The following is a 22,750-nucleotide window of genomic DNA, read 5'->3' on the forward strand; positions in this document are numbered from 1 at the left end:
GCACCAATGGTGTTTAGAGATAAACTGAACGGTATACATCGAGGAATGCACGTATTCTGCAGCTCATGCACATGAAATCCTGTACTGTCCTGAACATTAACCTAACGCCATGCAAAGGTAGTGTAGTGTAATGTTCCCACATAGAGGATGCAAGTAGCACATATGCCTGAGTGAAGTGCGTTCCTAACAGGATCAGGTTTAGCCAACCCGAGCCATGCGTGGTACAGATGGATTGTCCTCTCTTAAGTAGCCGTCTCTTCAACTTCCTGTGATACGGGCTGTTTAATCCAATCAATACTCTGACTGATGAGAAGAATCCATCTCTAGACCATGCTCGTTTCCCCACTGCAGGCATTATATTCTTAGAATGGCACATTTTCTAATATTTGGTGAATTCACATGGAAGGCAGAGGACAGTGGGCATACAGGACAAGTGAAGCAAGGAAAACAAACAGCCAAATTAGTAATCACTCAACAGGGTGAACAAATGAAGGCAAATAAAGCTTTAAAGAGCGGCAAGAATAAATGTGTGACGACCCTAGAAGACTGTACGGTGCAGAACAGACGGCTGCTGCCGCCCAACACCACGTAATAATCAGATATCGGCATACAGTTCATGTTTGCATGCTGATCAGTCTACAAATACAGATGAACATGAGATGGGTAGAATGTTCAGCCCTTGTCCTTGTGTAGGCTAAAAATCACTTAAATCAATCAACAAAGGGAATCAGTAGGTTTTTGCTGTGTAATCAGAGTTGGATGATAAAAGGGACAGAGTCTGAATCCAGCGATGTATCACTTACTGGACTACTTGGTGTAGTTTTGATAGTTTCCCTTTTTCTCTGCTGTAGATATAGCAGAGGTCAGAATGCTGAGCTCTTTATAACCCCGCGCACACAACTGACTGGCAGCTTACTGTGTGCATTGCCAATCAGATTAGCTGGACTGGTTTGCACACAACACCTAGTCTGGCAGCGATAATCTCCTGCTGATAAAACAAAAATTGTATTGAAACTACAGCAAGTAACATCCCAGGAATCAGGGTATTTGCCCCATCAATCAGGGCTGTGGAGTCGGAGTCAGTTTTGGTTGGAGTCAGTAGAAATGTACCGACTCCAGCTTTAAAAAAAATGTATTAATATTTCATAATTGAACTTTCATATGAATTTTATAAATGTTACTCAAATATATATGTTCTATCAAACTATGAACAACAGTGATAAGCAGTTCTGCTGGAGATAGAGACATTTCTTACTTCTTGTGTGTCACTGTTCTCCACTGCCCTTATCTAATCTTATACTTGGTTAACCTCATGGTGCCCCAACCCCCCTACTTACAATGTATGAAACTGAAAGTGAAAATGTGTTGCAAATTCTTAGTAGTAAAGCTCCTCCTCTAGACTAGATGTTTACTAGGTGTGCGTCTTCCAAGCATCTCACAGCTGCTACTCAGAAGTGGAAGACTGTAAGAAGTATTATCCTTTCAACAAACTTTGCATCAGTTAACTGTGAGTACATGAGGAATAACAGTATTACTGACCACTATATCAGTTGTACGACCTGGCAATAATTTTGTACAATTGTTTTTAGGAAAAATAATTGTCATTTGGATTGTGAATGCAGAATTAAAAACCTGAGAATGTCAAAGAAGCGTCACATTAAATCAGCTGTATTTGAACATTTCACCATCACTCAAGATAGAAAACATTATGTCTGTCAGTGTATGACAAATGATCCAGACGAAAACAAATGCTGTGAAGCCAAGATGAGTGCATATTCAGGCAAAGATAAAAATGCTCCTACCAGAGCTTCTAATCTAAAGAGACATTTACAGCGCTTTCATCCAGAAGTACTGAAAGCAGTGGATGAGAAAGACTGCATTCAAACCAATGAACCAGTGCCCAGCTCTTCCAGCCAAACAAAGGAGCAGAGAACTTTGCAGCCATCAGTTTCAAGATATTTTGTCAGTGACAAAGTTACTGTGACAATGACAGTAGATACATTTAAAAACAGATCATAGAGCTTGTTGTAAAGGATAGTGTGCCTATTTCATTATTTTCACGACCAGCTTTTGTGTGTCTGAATGGGGAAATGGCCCGCAAGCTTGGTGTTTCTCTGGAGAGAGAGTATTAGAAAATTAGTAATCAAAGAAGCTTTTAAACAAAAGGAAGAACTTAAAAAAATTCTCAAGGGACGCTTTCTATTTCTTAAAATGGATGCCTGCACACGTCACAGAGTGAACTATTTTGCCATCAATGTCCGATTTGTTTGTGACAAAAATGAAATAGTTACCAAGACATTGGCAGTAAGAGACACCAAAGCTCATCACACCAGTGTGTTTCTCCAGGTCTTGGTGGAAAAGGTTCTGCAAGACTATGAACTTAAAGAGCAAGTTCTTTCTGTCGTAACTGACAATGCTTCAAATATGATAAGTACTATTAACCCCTTAATCCCATATGACGTACTATCCCGTCGAGGTGACCTGGGACTTAATTCCCAGTGACGGGATAGTACGTCATAGGCGATCGGCCGCTCTCCCGGGGGGAGCGCGGCCGAGTGTCAGCTGATTATCACAGCTGACATCCGGCACTATATGCCAGGAGCGGTCACGGACCGCCCCCGGCACACTGCGATCAAACATGACCGCAGTGTTCCGGCGGTATAGGAAAGCATCGCGCAGGGAGGGGGCTCCCTGCGTGCTTCCCTGAGACCCCCAGAGCAAAGCGATGTGATCGCGTTGCTCCGAGCGTCTCTTACCTCCTATCCCTGCAGGCCCCGGATCCAAAATGGCCGCGGGGCTGCATCCGGGTCCTGCAGGGATTACTTCCGGGTCCAGTGCAGGCGCTGGTAAGCCTGCAGCGCTGTCAGTCAGATCACTGATCTGACAGACTGCTGTGCAAACTGTCAGATCAGCGATCTGTGATGTTCCCCCCTGGGACAAAGTTCCACATGTGTAAAAAAAAAAAAAAATCCTAAATAAAGAAAAAAAAATATATATATTATTCCCATAAATCCATTTCTTTATCTAAATAAAAAAAAAAACAAACAATAAAAGTAAACATATTTAGTATCGCCGCGTCCGTAACGACCCAAACTATAAAACTGTCCCACTAGTTAACCCCTTCAGTGAACACCGTAAGAAAAACAAAAAAAATAGCCAAAAAACAACGCTTTATTATCATACCGCTCAACAAAAAGTGGAATAACACGCGATCAAAAAGATGGATATAAATAACCATGGTACCGCTGAAAACGTCATCTTGTCCCGCAAAAAACAAGCTGCCATACAGCATCATAAGCAAATAAATAAAAAAGTTATAGTCCTCAGAATAAAGCAATGCCAAAATAATTATTTTTTTCTATAAAATAGCTTTTATCGTATAAAAGAGCCAAAACATAAAAAAATGATATAAATGAGATATCGCTGTAATCGTACTGACCCGAAGAATAAAACTGCTTTATCAATTTTACCAAACGTGGAACGGTATAAACGCCTCCCCCAAAAGAAATTCATGAATAGCTGGTTTTTGGTCATTCTGCCTCACAAAAAAAAAGAATAAAAAGTGGTAAAAAAACGTCATGTGCTCGAAAATGTTACCAATAAAAACGTCAACTCGTCCCGCAAAAAACAAGACCTCACATGACTCTGTGGACCAAAATATGGAAAAATTATAGGTCTCAAAATGTGGAGACGCAAAAACTTTTTTGCTATAAAAAGCGTCTTTTAGTGTGTGACAGCTGCCAATCATAAAAATCCGATATAAAAAAAACGCTATAAAAGTAAACCAAACCCCCCTTCATCACCCCCTTAGTTAGGGAAAAATAATAAAATTAAAAAAATGTATTTATTTCCATTTTCCCGTTAGGATTAGGGCTAGGGTTAGGGTTAGGGCTAGGGCTAGGGCTAGGGTTGGGTCTAGGGTTGGAGCTAAAGTTAGGGTTAGGGTTGGGGCTAAAGTTAGGGTTAGGATTACATTTAAGGTTGGGATTAGGGTCAGGGGTGTGTCAGGGTTAGGGGTGTGGTTAGGGTTACCGTTGGGATTAGGGTTAGGGGTGTGTTTGGATTAGGGTTTCAGGTAGAATTGGGGAGTTTCTACTGTTCAGGCAAATCAGGGGCTCTCCAAACGCGACATGGCGTCCGATCTCAATTCCAGCCAATTCTGCGTTGAAAAAGTAAAACAGTGCTCCTTTCCTTCCGAGCTCTCCCGTGCGCCCAAACAGGGGTTTACCCCAACATATGGGGTATCCGCGTACTCGGGACAAATTGGACAACAACTTTTGGGGTCCAAGTTCTCTTGTTATCCTTGGGAAAATAAAAATTTGGGGGGCTAAAAATCATTTTTGTGGGAAAAAAAGATTTTTTATTTTCAAGGCTCTGCATTGTAAACTGTAGTGAAACACTTGGGGGTTCAAAGTTCTCACAACATATCTAGATAAGTTCCTTGGGAAGTCTAGTTTCCAATATGGGGTCAATTGTGGGGGGTTACTACTGTTTGGGTACATCAGGGGCTCTACAAATGCAATGTGACGCCTGCAGACCAATCCATCTAAGTCTGCATTCCAAATGGCACTCCTTCCCTTCCAAGCTCTGCCATGCGCCCAAACAGTGGTTTCCCCCCCACATATGGGGTATCAGCGTACTCAGGACAAATTGGACAACAACTTTTGGGGTCCAATTTATCCTGTTACCCTTGTGAAAATACAAAACTGGGGGCTAAAAAATAATTTTTGTGAAAAAAATATAATTTTTATTTTTACGGCTCTGGATTATAAACTTCTGTGAAGCACTTGGTGGGTCAAAGTGCTCACCACACATCTAGATAAGTTCCTTAGGGGGTCTACTTTCCAAAATGGTGTCACTTGTGGGGGGTTTCAATGTTTACGCACATCAGGGGCTCTCCAAACGCAACATGGCGTCCCATCTCAATTCCAGTCAATTTTGCATTGAAAAGTAAAATGGCGCTCCTTTCCTTCAGAGCTCTGCCATGCGCCCAAACAGTGGTTTACCCCCTACAAATTGTACAACAACTTTTGGGGTCCATTTTCTCCTGTTACCCTTGGTAAAATAAAACAAATTGGAGCTGAAATAAATTGTGTGAAAAAAAGTTAAATGTTCATTTTTATTTAAACATTCCAAAAATTCCTGTGAAACACCTAAAGGGTTAATAAACTTCTTGAATGTGGTTTTGAGCACCTTGAGGGGTGCAGTTTTTAGAATGGTGTCATACTTGGGTATTTTATATCATATAGACCCCTCAAAATGTTTTCAAATGAGACATGGTCCCTAAAAAAAAAACAGTGTTGTAAAAATGAGAAATTGCTGGTCAACTTTTAACCCTTATAACTCCGTAACAAAAAAAAAATTTTGGTTCCAAAATTGTGCTGATGTAAAGTAGACATGTGGGAAATGTTACTTATTAAGTATTTTGCGTGACATATCTCTGTGATTTAAGGGCATAAAAATTCAAAGTTGGAAAATTGCGAAATTTTCAAAATTTTCGCCAAATTTCCATTTTTTTCACAAATAAAAGCAAGTTATATCGAATAAATTTTACCACTATCATGAAGTACAATATGTCACGAGAAAACATTGTCAGAATCGCCAAGATCCGTTGAAGCGTTCCAGAGTTATAACCTCATAAAGAGACAGTGGTCAGAATGGTAAAAAATTGGCCCGGTCATTAACGTGCAAACCACCCTCGGGGCTTAAGGGGTTAAGCTAATGAATGAGAGTAATGATGGTGACCAGCAGCTAGAAGAACATTCTGGGTCCACAGACACAGAAATGTTTGAAATAGAGGAACACAGTATTGTAACTGAGGAGCAAACTGAAGTTGCTTCAGATGAACAGCAACATGATAGTTTAGATGATCTTGTTGAAAACTGTGTCAATACGTTCTTTCATTCATCACATGCGCTGTGTTGTGCATACCGCTGCAGCTGGCTATAAGAGACAGTCTGCAAGAAGGACATGCTGCTGCACTGATTAGCCAATTTTCTCACCTTGCCACTGTTGCCAGAACCCCTAAAGTTGACTCAATTTTGAAGAGACGTGCTGGAAAAGGGGCAATTATTGATCAAGCCACACGATCGGGCAATACTTACTTAATGATTCAGCGCTTGGTTGAACTGAAAACCTTTCTTGTAGACATGGCTAACCCTCAACTGACGCTAAATGAAAGTCAGTGGAATCAGGTGACTGAGCTGGAAAAATTGCTAGAGCACCCATTTACAGTGACTAAAAAATTACAAGCAGAGGTCTTAACTCCAGGTATTTTCTTAAAGGAGTGGAAGAACCTGATGTTTCGCCTGTCCCAAAGAGGAGGGTTAATTGCAAGTGGCATTGCTACATCAATGAAACGGAGAAAGGAGCTATTATTATAAAATAACATTCTTTTGGCAGCTGTTTATGTAGACCCAATCCATCGGATTCTTCTAGATGATCAACAGCTAACTAAAGGAAAAGAAGCTCTGTTTGAAATAGCAGTAAGGATGAAAGGGTTGCAGAACAGTCAGGAGGAACAAGAAGAATTTGGTCATCCTGCCACATCTTCACCCTCATCAACTGATGAAGAATTTAATTTCGAAAAATATTTGGATCACAAGGACCGTGCAAAGCGTTCCCGCATAGAAGAGTCATCCCTATCGAAGAACACAGCCAGTACATTTCAGCAGAATTTTTCATGTGCACTAAAAGAAATTGAAAAATTTGACTGTTCATCAAAAATAACAGTGCAACAAGCGATTCCTCTGTATCCTGACATTGTCAGAGATGTTGCCCGAGTGGTTACTGCTTTGTCACCAACCCAAGTTAGTGTAGGAGAGGTTGTTCTCTGCTCTCAAAATAATTAGATCAGATTTGAGGGCATCCATGAAGGAGGATCTGACAGAGGCAATACTTTTTCTGAGGACAAATTTATAGATTTCTTCTTATTAACTGCATAAGTGTTTATTGCATCTTTACTTACAAGAGTTTAGAAAAGTTTATAAAAGTTATTTGCTATATTCTAATAAACATAGAGCAAAAACTAAGTGGTCTGATTACTTATATGATGGTGAGAAACAGAATAAGCACGATGTTAATATTTTACAACAGTAAATATATTGTTACGAATTGGCCATTTATGAAGGAGTCGGAGCCGGAGTCGGAACTTGTGGCTTACCGACTCCACAGCCCTGCCCATCATGCTGCTTTATGATTAAATAGCAAAAAATATGTCCAGTGCACAAGATCCCAAAGTAGCCGCGCTTTGAACGCAGCGCAGGTTTGCTGCGTCCAAAGCGCCGTCTATTGAATGCAGGTGAATCAGCATGTGTTCACTGAACCGTGCGGATTTACCACATTCAATACATTGTACAGGTGAAATTTATTTTGTGGAGGCTCGCGTCTCTGCAGGAGAAATTGACATGCTGCGGTCTGGAAAGATGAGCCGCATGTCAGTCTCCGCGGGTGATCAACAGGCGTATGTGGAGGCATAGTGGACATGGGGTTTCTTGACATCCCATCCGCTATGCTGTAACATCTGGCCACTGCGGGTTTGATGCTGCATAAGTACGCAGCGTCCATCCCACAGAAACTCTAGATCGTGTGCACATACCCTCAGGGAAGCTCATGGTTTTCAAATGGATGAGGGAAAAAAGAAAGTTTGTGTCACATTGTGTTATGATTAATTGGAACCTAATAACTTCATTTTCCATCATCAACCAAAGGTTCTGCTTTATAGGCCAGTGTGCCACAATTCCATTGATGTCTCTTAGGTATGGCTCTGTTTTGCCATTATTGAGAAATCTAAGATTTATTTTTAAGTATGGTGCTGCTCTAGAGCACTGAGCATCTGTAGTGTTCAGAAATGGATTTAGAACAACCATATCTCACAGAAGAGCTGTCCTCCACTGTCACTTACCCAGTGTAGGACAAAGATGGACAGAAAGATCAGAGGAGACAGTGACTGCAAGCACAAACTCCCAACAGTGCACTTGCAGACAAACATGCAGAAAGATAAGCAAAATGGTATCAATGGAATTGTGGCACACTACTTTGATTTTTAATGAGTGAATAAATATTGCTGTGTTTAACAAGACGCAAAGGCAAGTACAGGACATAACCTGCTGAAAAGATGTGTGGATAAATGTTTTTTTTGTTTTTGTTTTCGTACTATAAAAACCAGGAGCCCCAAACTGTTATAGGTCAAATATAGCTAATGATTTACCCATTATGTATGGACATTGCCTAATAAGTATATGACAATCATTTCCATTAGCCTCATTTTAACTGCCAGTAACGTGTTTTTTAAATTAAATACCAATTTATTTTATTTATTTATTTTTTTTATTGCCATGACCTGTCCAGTGCCACTGTTACACAATAGCAAGGAGCAGGACTACATATTCAGGTAAAAAAAAATTAATTCCAATAATTTCAATTTTTAATACATTTACATTTGTAACATGCATTATTTCTGAACTTTCCCTTAAAGGGAACCTGTCACCCCCAAAATCAAAGGTGAGCTAAGCCCACCGGCATCAGGGGCATATCTACAGCATTCTGTAATGCTGTAGATAAGCCCCCGATGTATCCTAAAAGATGAGAAAAGAAAAGTTTAGATTATACTCACCTGGGGGGCGGTCCGATCCGATGGGTGTCGCGGTCCGGTCTGGGGCCACCTATCTTCATCAGATGACGTCCTCTTCTGGTCTTCACGCTCCGGCACAGGCGTACTTTATCTGCCCTGTTGGGGTCAGAGCAAAGTACTGCAGTGCGCAGACGTAGGGAAAGGTCAGAGAGGCCCAGCGCCTGCGCACTGCAGTACTTTGCTCTGCCCTCAACAGAGCAGACAAAGTACGCCGGAGCCGCAGCGTGAATACCAGAAGAGGACATCATCTGATGAAGATAGGTGGCCCCAGACCGGACAGTGACACCCATCGTAACCGCACCAGCAGTGGGGACCGCCCCTGGGTGAGTATAATCTAACCTCTTTTTCTCATCTTTTAGGATACATCGGGGGCTTATCTACAGCATTACAGAATGCTGTAGATAAGCCCCTAAAGCTGGTGGGCTTACCTCACCCTCGATTTTGGGGGTGACAGGTTCCCTTTAAGTCCTAGAGAGTAACAAATTGAAAAAAAAGCCATACCATGCAGCGTTTTAAATTTAAAACCTTTTTTGTGTCTTGGCTTTGTTTAAACATTATTAATGGCATATGATTGCACCGGTTCTTTAACCTCTTCTTGTGCTATGACTTACTATTACGTCATAGAACAGGTGCATTGACCTGACAAAGGAATTCAGCCCGAACCACACAAATCAGATGTAGCCTGGGGTGGGCTACACACCCATCATTTGCCTCCAACACCAGTTGCGAGCTCTGATTGCAGCTAACTGGTTACATGCCGACGTCCGTCACCAACAGTGGCATTTAAACAGTTCAATCCTGTTGAGGCCTCATCCCTGCCATGTTGGTAGAACAGGCAGAAGATCGTGATTAAGGCAACATACTGCAGTAGTGGAGTATCAAAATTTTCACAGATCACTTTTAAAATAAAATAATAAATAATAATAATAAAAAAAAAATATAAGCATATTCGGTATTGCTGCATCCGTAAAAGTCAAATCAAAATCTAAAATAGTTTAACTTGTATGGGAAATATCACAAAGAAAAATAAATAAATCCACCAAAATCACTGATTTTGGCACTTCACCACTTGGAAAGAAATGCAATGAAAAACAATCTAAGCATAGTAAATATACCGAAATGATACCAATTAAATCTAATGGCACACAAAATTCTAGCGCTCATAGTACAACGACCCGTGGAAAAAAAAAAGTTATGTCTTAGAAAATGGCACTGAATCTTTTTTTTTTTTTTTTGTTTACAAAGTTAAACAATATTTCTAGCCATTCAAAAAGTAAAAAAAAAACAAAACAATGTACTGGTATATATGGTATTTGTAATGAACATAACACACTCACAGGTAACTGAAAGAGGGAAGGCCTACTACAGGGAGAAAGACCGTAGCCGCACAACTCAGATCTGGCTCCTTGAGGGTATGTGCACACGATCAGGAATTTTTGCGATAAAAACGCATAAAAAAACGCTTGGATATGCATCCTATCATTTAGAATGCATTCCGCAATTTTTGTGCACATGATGCGTTTTTTTCCGTAAAACGCATTGCGGGAAAAGAAGCATCATGTTCATTCTTTTTGCAGATTTTTTGCGGATTTCCCATCGTTTTGGAGTGCAGGGGAAAAAAAGCAAAAAATCAGCAAAAAATGCGTCAAATCCGCAAAAAAACGCATGCAGAACTCCTGCGGAAAACCTCAGGTTTGTGTCAGGAAAATTTTGCATGCATTCCGGACGTGTGCACATACCCTAAGGCTATCTGCACACGTTGCATAATTGCAGCGGAAATTTCCGCGGCAATTCTGCAACTCCTGCCGCGGGAATATCGCATGCAGAATTGGCATGCATATTCCCGCAGAAAACTAGCGTTTTGCAAGCATAATTAGCTTGCAGAATGCTAGCGTTTTCCAAGCGATCTGTAGCATCGCTTGGAAAACTGATTGACAGGTTGGTCACACTTGTCAAACATAGTGTTTGACAAGTGTGACCAACTTTTTACTATTGATGCAGCCTATGCCGCATCAATAGTAAAAGATAGAATGTTAAAAATAATTTAAAAAAAATAAAAAAAATGGGTATACTCACCTTCCGCAAACAGCCGATCTCCTCAGCGGCTTCCGTTCCTATAGATGGTGTGTGTGCAGGACCTTCAATGACGTCGCGGTCACGTGACGTCATCGCAGGTCCTTCACACACACCATCTATAGGAACGGAAGCGGCCACGTGCACCGCGGAGAGGCGGGAAGACTCCGGGGCCATCAGAAGATGAGTATATCACGATTTTTTATTTTAATTATTTTTTTTTTAACAATTATATGGTGCCCAGTCCGTGGAGGAGAGTCTCCTCTCTTCCACCCTGGGTACCAACCGCACATGATCCGCTTACTTCCCGCATGGTGGGCATAGCCCCATGCGGGAAGTAAGCAGATCAATGCATTCCTAGGTGTGCGGAATCCCCGCGATTCCGCAAATTTATGCTGCGTTTTTTTCTGGAATGCGATTCTGCTCAGGAAAAAAAATGCAGCATGTGCACAAAAAATGCGGATTGCATTCTATTAAATAGGATGCTTAATGTGAGCGTTTTTTTCGCGGTTTTATAGCGTTTTTATAGCGAAAAACACACAAAAAATCTGCTACATGTGCACACAGCCTAAAGGCCAGGGGTATTTCAGTTTTTTTGGTTCTCTTCTTCCCAGAGCCATAACTTTTCTATTTTTCTATTAAAATGGCCATGTGAGGATTAGTTTTTTGCGGGACAAGTTGTACTTTTGATTGACATATGTTAAAACCAATCATGTACTGGAAAACGAGAAAAACATTTCAAGTGCAGTGAAATTGCAAAAAATGCGTAATTCCACAGGTTTTTTTTTTGTTTTTTTTTTAAACATGTTCATTAAATGCCAAAACTGACCTGCCATTATGATTCTCCAGGTCATTACGAGTTCACAGACACCAAACATGTATAGTTGTTTTTTTATTTAAGTGGTGAATTTTTTTTCAAATTTTGTAAAAAAAAAAATAAAAAAAAATGGAACCAATTTCTGAGACCTGTAGCGTCTCCGTTTTTTGTGATATGTGGCTGGGTGACTGCACATTTTTTGTGTGCCGAGTTGACGTTTTTATTAATACCATTTTGGTGTAGATATGATCTTTTGATCGCCCGTTATTGTATTTTATTGCAAAATAATGGTAACCAAAAAAACGTAATTTTGGAGTATTTCATTTTTATTTAGTTACGCCGTTTAGCTATCGGGTTAATATTTTTTTATATTGATAGATTGGGCGATTCTGAACACGACAATACTAAAATATGTATTTTTTTTATTGTTTTATTTTGAATGGGTTGAAAAATATTTAAATTGTTTTATTTTATTTTTTTACTTTTTGCATGCTTCAATAGTCTGGAGACTAGAAGCTGCAATACTTTGATCGCCTCTGCTGCACACAGGCATTGATGATATTGCCTGTGGGGAGCAGAAATGATCACTTGCTATGAGTGCTGACCACGGGGCGTGGAGAAAGCACATTCATGTAGGGTAGAGAGGAAAAGCTAAGGGAAGCCAAAAGTAAAATGGAAAAAAAGTATAATCTCCTGTAAACCTAAAGAGGTGAAAGGAAGAGGTACTGGGAAGGAAAAAAAATGACTCACTGCATAAATTCAACTGGTGTTTACCATGCAAGGTAAATCCCTTAGCTGAAAAGCTGGAACTCCTAAACCCAAGTACACCTATAGGTATAGCCAGCAAGGAAGTGCAGTGAAGGATGAACATATAAAACCCAACCCATAATGTCATAGGGCAAACCAAAACTGGAAAATTTAAAACACTTTGAGTGAAGCAAAGAAGAGGAAACAGACAATTGAAATCGTCAGCATTTGGACAGGAAAGAAAAGGTAACAGATCAGTAGACAGGGGACCCGACCATGCAGTAGAAAGTCAGAGGATCAAATCCACAAAACGTGCAGGGATAGTATATTTGCAATCATACTGAACATAATAATCATATAACCACATGATTTATACAAAACTAGCGCTGAAAAAAAAACCTGACAGAATTGAGGGTTGGTTTTTTTTCAACCTTTCACTTTGGATTTTTTTCTTTATTTTTCAGGACACTATATGAAATTAAATTGTTTTAACAAAACAAACATCCTGCAAAAAAAACAAACAAATCACCACAAAGCAATGTTGACAGAAATAAGAAAAGTTAAGGTTGTTTAAAGGGAAGGGGGAAAAAAAAAAAGCACAAAAATGAAAGTTGGATGCGTTCTTAAGATGTTAAAAAGAGGACTTAATGCAGCCTATTTTTCAGCTTGTGTAATATAAATGCATTGCTAGAAGCAGTCCATTTCTTTTGCAGCTTACAACCATCATTTGGAAATCAATACACAGTTTAAGGTTTTGTCATGCTTACACAGAAGAAATGATTTAGGATTCTAAAACTGGAGATCCACGATGTGATTGTGAAATTAACCCAAGTGTGTGACAAGGATAATTAGGTTATGTTGTGTGCCCTTAAATCTGTCCGCTCCAAAACGATACTGATTTGAAAGCGGCTCCCGACACTGCCATCAACCCTTTCGGGGAGAGCCGACATCTGTTCATGCAGCACCTGTCACCTCAGATGACAGACCACTTCCGATAAGCTATTCTCCTGTCTGTCATTCATTACAAAAAATGACAAAGGAGGAACATTGTCACATACTACAAATAAAACTAAAAAGTGTACCAAAACCTAGGGTTTATTTCTACACAACCTATTTATGCCAGGTTTGCATTCTATGCCATGAAGTGAATGAAAACCTTTATGTGGCTTGCTAGCTAGACTGGTTGTATTAGTGACCTTGTAGGAAAGTAAACCCCATGAGTGCCCATCCGAAACACTACAGCAAGTACAATGGATGTAACATATGCAATATTCACATACAAGGCAACTTCGCTCCAAAAATGGCCATCTTTTATTGCAACCCCTAAAGAGCGAGCAGATTTGTTGCATTTAAAGGGAATCTGTCAGCAGATTTTTGCTGTTATCTGAGAGCAGCATGGTGTAGGGACAGAGACCGTGATTCCAGCAGTGTGTCGCTTACTCGTCTGCTGTCATTTTGATATAATCATTGTTTTCCTTGGGGCAGATCTAGCAGTGCTCAGAATGCTGAGCCCTGAATAACCCGTCCACACCACTGCATGGACAAAGCTGCTAATCAGAGGTGGAGGCAGGGTTACACAGCATGAGGACTAGGAGGCACAAGACACCTATAGTGATAATCTCCTGCTCATAAATCACTAATTTTACTGATAATACCACAGACCAATAAGTGACACATTGCTGGAATCAGGGCCTCAGCCCCTATATCATAGAACTCTTACATAACATAATAAAAACCTGCTGACAGATTCCCTTTAAAGAACGTTAAGGCTGGATAGGATATGCCAGAACTCTCCTAGGTAGGACAACAGACAGCTGGTCTATTTAATGTGCCATTTAGCATTACAGGTAGTCTGTCCAGTTTTCATAATGGGGAGCTCTTACCAAGGACACATTATCGTAACCGATTCCCTTTCTATTGTATTTGCTCCAATGTCAGTCATTTCAAGTAAATGTTAGGACAACCTTCAGAAAATCTGCAGGCAATGAGCATTTTGCTGCAATCCTGCATGTAAAGCTGGTAAACAAACTGTACTGTGACCAGCACATACACAAAAGGGGAAAATCAAAAAGGGAAGAAATAGCAATTTTAGTTTTTTTTTTTTTTTTTTTACCATATTCTGCATTGTAAAGCTTGTTTATTAGATTTTGATATACACCATACTCATTGATATGTATTGCTTCTCTGTTATTGTCATGTATCTTACATCTTGGAAGTCACAAACTGAATTGCCCTATCAACAAAAACCTGATTGTATAGCAAAAGCCTTGTTTTGTAGCAGATCAGAATAGTGAAGGGCACCGAGATCTTCTTGCTAGAATGGGAAAGGCATCTTTCTTCCTCCAGGCCACTGTCAGATATAAGTGGAGCAGCCAAAGAGTATTGCACAAACCAAAAATTATTATGACAGATTTCCTCCACTGATGTTTGGCCAAAAGGGAGCGTTTTACTGGAGGCATCTTATTGTCTGTGTACAAGGGCTGGGTAGGAGGAACGTGCAGATCGCTTCATAGGAAGACTAGCTTCTTCTGCCTTCAACATTGTTGCTAGAGAACTAAAATAATGAGTTGGGAATAAAGCTTTGCTTGAGAAAGTCATGAAAAGCTTCTGCAAGTGCTGAATAAATCCCCCCGTCTGAATCCGGAGATCAGTGCCAATGGAGGCAATTGTTGGAATAAAAGTTTTTGACTAGCAAATGATCCAACACCACAAAAAAAGAGATTAGACTGAGTAACACCACTTAATAGGTGATAAAGGGAATCTGTCAGCAGGTTTTTATTCCCTCATCTGACAGCAGCACAGTGTAAGAAGAGAGATCCCGAAAGCTAACCCATCCCACACCATAGCATTTTGTATACAATGTCTATTGACAGCGAGCTGCTTATCAAAGGGTGTGGTTGGTCCAGGGCACATGGGAGCTGTAGTCCGGGCTGTGATAATCTCCTGCTGATAAAACATTAATTCTATGGGAACATCAGCACACAGCCTAATAAGTGACATCACGGAAATCTGTGTCTCAGCCCCCACTTCATGCTGCCCTCAGATTCCATTGTAAGAATCTGCTGACAGATACCCCTGAAGACCACCAAACAGCTGCACAATCCCTGTCCAATTGGACAACGGACAATTTGGTGCTACTCTATGGCACCAAATGGTCCCCAATGGTATATGCAGTTACAGTCTGGGCCCACATAATTCTATCAGCATCTTAATACGGATCCATATAATCAAAACTAGAATAGAACGGGTTGCAGGAGGAACTAGATTGGGTTAAAGGGGTTGTCTAATCCAGTGATCCAGCCAGCATCAGCGCAGCGCTTGCAAAAATGTGAACTCATTGCCTAGGAAACTGGCCACCTCTGATAAGACTTCAAAAGCGGCCGGTAACCTAGGCATTGTGCAGTTAACTACAAGTTTATAAATCCTTGCACATTTTTTTTAAAAAGGTAATTTGTAGAGATTATTACAGTTTAGACAACCCCAAGTATGCTGAGAACACACTACGACAAAGCTTTACTTGGCCATCTAATTGACAAGTAGTGATGTGACAATTCCATTTCCATGGCGCCTCTTCCCTTCTGAGATTTGCATTGGGCCTCAAAAGTAGTATTGTCCCACACAAAGAGTATTGGCGTACTCAGGAGAAATTGCACAACAAATATGGTGGTGTATGGTGCAATATCTTATGTTACCCTTGTGAAAATAAAAAAAATTGGGGCCAAAATAAAATATTTGTGGGAAAAAAAAAAAGTGATTTTTTTTCATTTTCACGGCTCAACGTTACAAACTTCGGTGAAGCACCTGGGGATTCAATGCGCTAGATAAGTCCCCCGAGGACTAGAAATTTCAGTGAATAAGGCGCTCACCGCACGTCTACATAAGTTCCCTGAGGGGTCTAGTTTCCAATATGGGGTCACTTGTGGGGGATTTTTTTTTACTGTTTAGGCACAACATGGGCTCTCCAAAAGGAACATGGCATCCACTAATTGTTCCAGAAAATTTGCATTCAAAAAGTCAAATGGCGCTCCTTCTCTTCCGAGCTCTGCTGTGCGCCCAAACAGTGGTTTTACATCATAGTATTGGCATGGTCAGGAGAAATTGCACAACAAATTTTGGGGTCCATTTTTCCTGTGACTCTTGAGAAAATAAACAAAAATTTGGATCTAAAGTAAATTTTTTGTGGAAAAAAAAAAAAAAAAAGTTAAAATGTTCATTTTTTTTCTCATATTTCAAAAACTTGTGTCACACACCTGAAGGGTTAATAAGCTTTTTGATTGTGGTTTTGAGCACCTTCAGGGGTGCAGTTTTTAGAAGGGTGTCACTTTGTTGGGTCTATATGATAGAAAATACCCAAAGTCTCTTCAAATGTGAGCTGGTCCATAAAAAAAAAAAAAAAATGGTCTTGTAAATTTTGTTGGTAAAATGAGAATTTTTTTTAATCAACTTTTAACCCTTATAACTTTCTAACCAAAAAAAATAAAAGTTTAAAAAATTGTGCTGATGTAAAGTAGACGTGTGGGAAATGTTATTCGTTCACTATTTTGTGTGACATTTTTCTGATATAAGGGAATAAGAATTCAAAGTTTGAAAATTGCTAAATTTTCGCTAAATTTCCATTTTTTCACAAATAAACGCAAGTCATATCAAAGAAATGTCATCACTATCATGAAGTACAATATGTCACGAAAAAATCTCAATCAGTGGGATCCGTTGAAGTGTTCCCGAGTTCTTGCCTCAAAGTGACACTGATCAGAATTGTAAAAATTGGCCTGGCCATTCACGTGCAAAGCACCTTGAGGCGTTAAGAACAGAATCCACATGAACGACAACTCGTGGCTGAGGTGTCCCTGACATGTTCTTAGAACCAATTTCTGTAATGCTTTTCAAAGATAAAATTATTTAAGCAGCATTATATATTACGGTGCACACAAAAGACCATTGTCAAAGGTGAACGGCATCATTCTGAAAGATTATTACACTGTGAAACAATTGTATCCTCATGTGGGTGGACGGCCCGAATGAAATTGTAATAATGTTGAATTCTGATAAAATAGAAAGCTTTTAATTAGAATTTACTGAGTTTCTTTGTGTTGGCATATTAATTAAGTACTTTCCCTTTCTATTTTTTTTTTTTCTTTAAAAGGGGGGGATCTTTTTATTCACTTATTAAATGCATCTATTTTGGGATTTATTAAAAATTAAAGATGTTGCCCAATTTGGCTTTTACAGGCTCTGTCCCTGCACATTCAACTCTAATGAAGACATAAAAAACGTTAATTTCCCTGTGAGACCATCATAGCAGACTGAATGACAGATTCCCAGTTAACTCATTCCGCAGCCAGCATTAAATAGTACCACACAGACTACAGAAGGTAAACTCTGCAAAATGTTTTTAAGTAAATTCAATTACAGAAATGTTTTTTTGCTCCAATTACATGCATTTAAGCAGAAAACAAAATTGCCCCTAAAGATGGAAAATGTCTTTACTTATATGTTAAAAAGAGTTGTCCTAAGAATAACAGTCAGCAGCTATTCACAGGGTAGACAATAAGTGCCTGATTATTGGGGGTCTGACTGCTGGGACTCAACAAGAACATAGCTCCGGAATCACCCGTTTGACTAAAGCGGTAGTCAAGAATGCTTATTGCCTCTCCATTCAAAGTCTGTGGAACCGCCAGAGCTCGCGGGACGCTGTACTTCTATGCTTTAGTCGGATCTGGCAGCATCAGTCGCCAGGTCAGTTGTTTTCAAAATTCAACGGATTGCGACTGATGGCAAAAAGCTGATGTGTGAAAGGGGCCTTAGCCATGTAAGTGGTCGCTCTTGCGCCAACCTCTTTTACAATTGCTGTAACTTACTAAAATTACAAAAAATTTCCATGCATCCTTATGTTAACTGAACATCAGTACATTAGACCCTATTCTTAAAGGGGAACTTTCTTCCTGGGAACTCTTCACTGTTTGAAAAAGTATAGTAAACTCAATTCTTACCTCTTCTCCGGAAAGGTAATATGCGGATAAAAGGCCACCAACAAATCGAATGTTTACTTCAAAGACCGACACCTCAGCATTCTAGAGGAGAGAAAAACAAGGAATGTTACAAGAACCTATATGATTACAGATCTGCATCAAATCACTTGTCTCTAATTATTGAGAATTGGTGAACACCGCAAATATGAACAATTAGTGATTTACCTCACGCAAATTTAAAATGGCCACCACCATTTCATACACTGCAAAAGATTATAGAGGGCAGAGAAGGGCTCACGTGACCACGGACATGGCAAGACGAGTTTCACTATAATATCATATAGTATAGCACCGCCAATTAGGTGGGACTATCAAAGCCTGTATAAAAACATCAGGAGGGCGATAATGTCACGATCGAGGCTGGCATGCAGCGCTGTTGTTGCCTGCGATAATATAATGACTTTTGCATCAGGGACTCCTGTGCTTGACGCCTTGGTCAGTCTCATTTGACCTTTGTGGTCTTCGACCTTATGCCTTTGCTGCTTTACTTTCAGTGTCATTGGCTTACTTTTTAGGAGGAACCATGTTGGCATTGATATTTGCTTTTTAAAGGGGTTTTACCCACGAACAAAAGATTTCATTATAAAAATTGTCTGTGTCTGACCGTGTACCGAACATACCACAGATCCTGACCAGGGGAGGAAGCAAAAGACAATACTGACAAAGCAGGAGATCGCAGAGGATACATTTTGTGAGGTAAAATATTGTTTTAAAAGTCAGTGAAACATTTTACCTCACAAAATGAATCCACTGTGATCCCCTGCTGTAATGTCAGTATTGTCTTTTGCTTCCTCCCCTAGCCCAGGAGATGTAGTATGCTCTGTACACGGTCAGACACAGTCAAGTTTTAAAATGAACTTTCGTTCGTGGGAAAACCCCTTTAATGTGACCGGCTTCCTCTGCCTGTAGACACGTTGCGCATCTGCCGCCAGGATCAGCAGAATGATTCACTGCACCTGCGCGTAATTCGCACAGGCGCAGTAAATCAGACCGTCGCCATCTTTGTGCAGACAGATAACGGCGGTCACATTAAAACGGTGCATGCACTCCTCCTGTACAAAGATGGCGGCAGTCAGTGAATCATTCGACTGATCCCGGCAGCGGTGTGTTCGCGATGATGTTCCGCTGGTGGTACCGCACTCGTGAGTGTGCGAGTGTGTGTGTGTGAGTGAGAGTGTGAGTGTTGCATACAGCATATAGAGTGTGAGTGTGTGTGGTGTGTACGGCATATAAAGTGTGTGTTGCGTACGGCATATAGTGTGTTGCGAAGGTGTTCTGCTCGGGGGTACCGCGCAATAGGTTGGTACCAGCAGCAGTTTCCATATTGAGACACCCCTCACTTGGGTGTCCCAATATGGCGGTCAGTGAACTTCCTCCGCGTGGAATTCTGGGATACAGTGACATCTGGACAGAACAGGAAATTAATACATTACAAGGCAATTATATAAAATAGATAAAGCCCAACTCTAACCCTAATGGAAATACATTATTTTTATATTATTTTTAGCTAAGGGGGTGATAAAGGGGGTTTGATTTACTAGTTTTAAAATTTTGATCACTGTGATAGACCCTATGAACCAATAGGAAAAATCTCCTATTGTCGACGGCTGGCCAATCTCGGCGAGCACACTGCACATGCACCCGCCATTTTCTCCCAGAAGAAGACGCCAGCAGCCCAGGGGACTTCACGGGGGGTCGTCGGACCCTATTTCTCTCTCCTCTGATGTGCGAGGAGAGAGAAATTAAATGGAAAAATATACCCTTATTCCTTCGCGTCGTTAAAAAGGCGCTGTGGCATAAGAACCCTTAACGGCCGCCGTTGAAAGGCATGTCGACTGTCGTTAAGTGGTTAAGTTGTAAATTCTGGGGTCTTTTTTTCACCATTTGCATAAATTAAAAACGTTAAGCGAAATCGACATAATGTAAACAAGTAATTTTCCCCTTCAGAAACAAATTGATAAAGAAATCTATGAAACACTTGAAACTTTTTAATGGAACATATCAAATCTATTTTTTTTTCTGTTGACCTTTCAAAACTTCGTAAATATTAATTTTGAATATTTTAAGATGTGCGCTTTTTAAAATGGGGCAATTTGTGTGGGGCATCTAATATATCTGCCCCCCAAAAAGCACTTGAGAACTAAAATCGACCAGGAAAAAAAAAAAAAAAAAAAGAAAAGAGTAAAAAAGGTTATTGAATGGCCCATGAGAAAATGAACAGCACATAGATGGCATCTTTCACGTTTTCACGGACCATTAGACTTGCTTTGGCAAGTTTGATCCAACTCTTGGATTAACATTGGACATTTGTCTATGATTTTGTGAGGAACCCTAGGGTCTGAGGGGAAACAAAAATATATAAGTTGGACATGTTCCAGAATCATAGGAACAAGTGCTATCCATGAGAAATGCGGACAGCACTCATGAGAAAACCAGACGTCTGAATGAGCCCTTATAGCATAGACCCATCAAGTCAAGTGTTAATTTTCGCTTCTGTTTGGAAAATGCCAGTATACCAAACATCTTTACATTATGACGTCTAACCAAATTTGGCAATTTACTATAATTTCAAAAGCTGTTGTTCTTAAAATTGGAGATAACTTAGGAGGATAATCCACACAGAGTTAATTGAAATCCATTGAAGATTAAATACAGAATACAAAGCTTTGGCGCACTTCTATAGCCTTAAAATGGACACTGAATTTTTTTTTTTTTTTAAGAGAAAAAAAAAAGATAACTGTGCAATTAACTATCACTTAACAAATCTTACAGTGAAATGAGAAAACTGAAATACAATTACCTAAAAGAGACAAGTTTGATTCTGGTACAACTGGGTGGCATGATAATGAAAATATACCGTACTGTGAATTCCAAAACATGAAATATTAATGGGCTCAAATTAAAATATGCACATATCAATTTACACTGGATTTCCATACAAAACCTCTTTTGAAAGCAAATTATATTTAAATAAGAAGAAAGCTACATTGTAAAACAAGACTAAGATAAAGGAACACACAGAACGCAGTCAGGCTTAAAGAATGGGCAAGGTTCCCAAATAATAAGAACACATGTAACCTAGAACAATGAGTTTATAAATCTAACTGGGTGCCCAGGAGAGGCGAGCAAATATATTCGGATTCGAACGCCGAATATGAATTTGCCATATCTGTGCCATGTTGCTACCCTATTCGTGCCGAATTTATGTTTGATGATCGGTTCCGAAAATATTCGGTCATTTCTGCTCCCATTGACTCCAATGACGTTCAGCGAATATTGCAAAAACAATATCCCCCGCCAACTGCAATCAGAACAAAATTTTGAAAAATTTGCTTAACTCTTGTGGCCAGCTGATTGCTCTTTGGTCACAACAATGGCTAGTTGCATTTCAAATTTTGTCATGCACAAGCTTAACGCCTCCCCTTGTTTGATCGCTGGAGCCCGCACCTTTTCCGGCACATGACAGCCGATCAGATCAGCTGACATGTGCCCGGCACAGCTGCGGGTGTGGGGAAATCACAAATCACCCGCAGCTGTTCACATGTTAGAAGCCGCTGTCAAACGCAGGAAGCGCGTCATTACCTCCTCCCATCGGCACCCGTATCACATGACCGCGGGTTGCCATGACATCCTGGGGTCAGCAGGAGACCTTTATGATTGTAATTGCTGGATCGCTATGAGCACCACCTGGTGGTTGGCGCTCAGAGCAAGTGAGCTACATAGAGCAGGGCTGCAACCTTGCTCTACGTAGCAGAGGCGATCGGACAACTGCAGCTTCTAGTCTCCCATGGACACTATTGAGACTAGTAAAAAAAAAAAAAAGTTTTTAAGAATATATATATATATATATATATATATATATATATATATATATATATATATATATATATATATATATATATATATATATATACACATACATATACACATACATATACACATACATATACACACTCACCGGCCACTTTATTAGGTACACCATGCTAGTAACGGGTTGGACCCCCTTTTGCCTTCAGTACTGCCTCAATTCTTCGTGGCATAGATTCAACAAGGTGCTGGAAGCATTCCTCAGAGATTTTGGTCCATATTGACATGATGGCATCACACAGTTGCCGCAGATTTGTCGGCTGCACATCCCAAAGATGCTCCATACAAGGCAGGATGGATCCATGCTTTCATGTTGTTTACGCCAAATTCTGACCCTACCATCCGAATGTCGCAGCAGAAATCGAGACTCATCAGACCAAGCAATGTTTTTCCAATCTTCTACTGTCCAATTTCAATGAGCTTGTAGAAATTGTAGCCTCAGTTTCCTGTTCTTAGCTGAAAGGAGTGGTACCCGGTGTGGTCTTCTGCTGCTGTAGCCCATCTGCCTCAAAGTTCGACGCACTGTGCGTTCAGAGATGCTCTTAGGCCTACCTTGGTTGTAACGGGTGGCGATTTGAGTCACTG

At 40.2% G+C, this 22,750-nt stretch overlaps 1 protein-coding gene across 1 annotated transcript in view; it reads right to left on the bottom strand.

Moving 5' to 3' along the window:
• Positions 1-22,750, bottom strand: part of MAN1A1 (mannosidase alpha class 1A member 1) — a 248,095-nt gene that overhangs the window by 99,107 nt on the left and 126,238 nt on the right. The window contains exon 4 of the mRNA XM_077289550.1: positions 18,260-18,340. Within this exon, the coding sequence (XP_077145665.1) occupies positions 18,260-18,340 (81 nt within the window). The remainder of the gene's footprint in view (positions 1-18,259; positions 18,341-22,750) is intronic.

Source organism: Ranitomeya variabilis, chromosome 2 (assembly GCF_051348905.1).
Source record: "Ranitomeya variabilis isolate aRanVar5 chromosome 2, aRanVar5.hap1, whole genome shotgun sequence".
Classification (NCBI taxonomy): Eukaryota; Metazoa; Chordata; class Amphibia; order Anura; family Dendrobatidae; genus Ranitomeya; species Ranitomeya variabilis.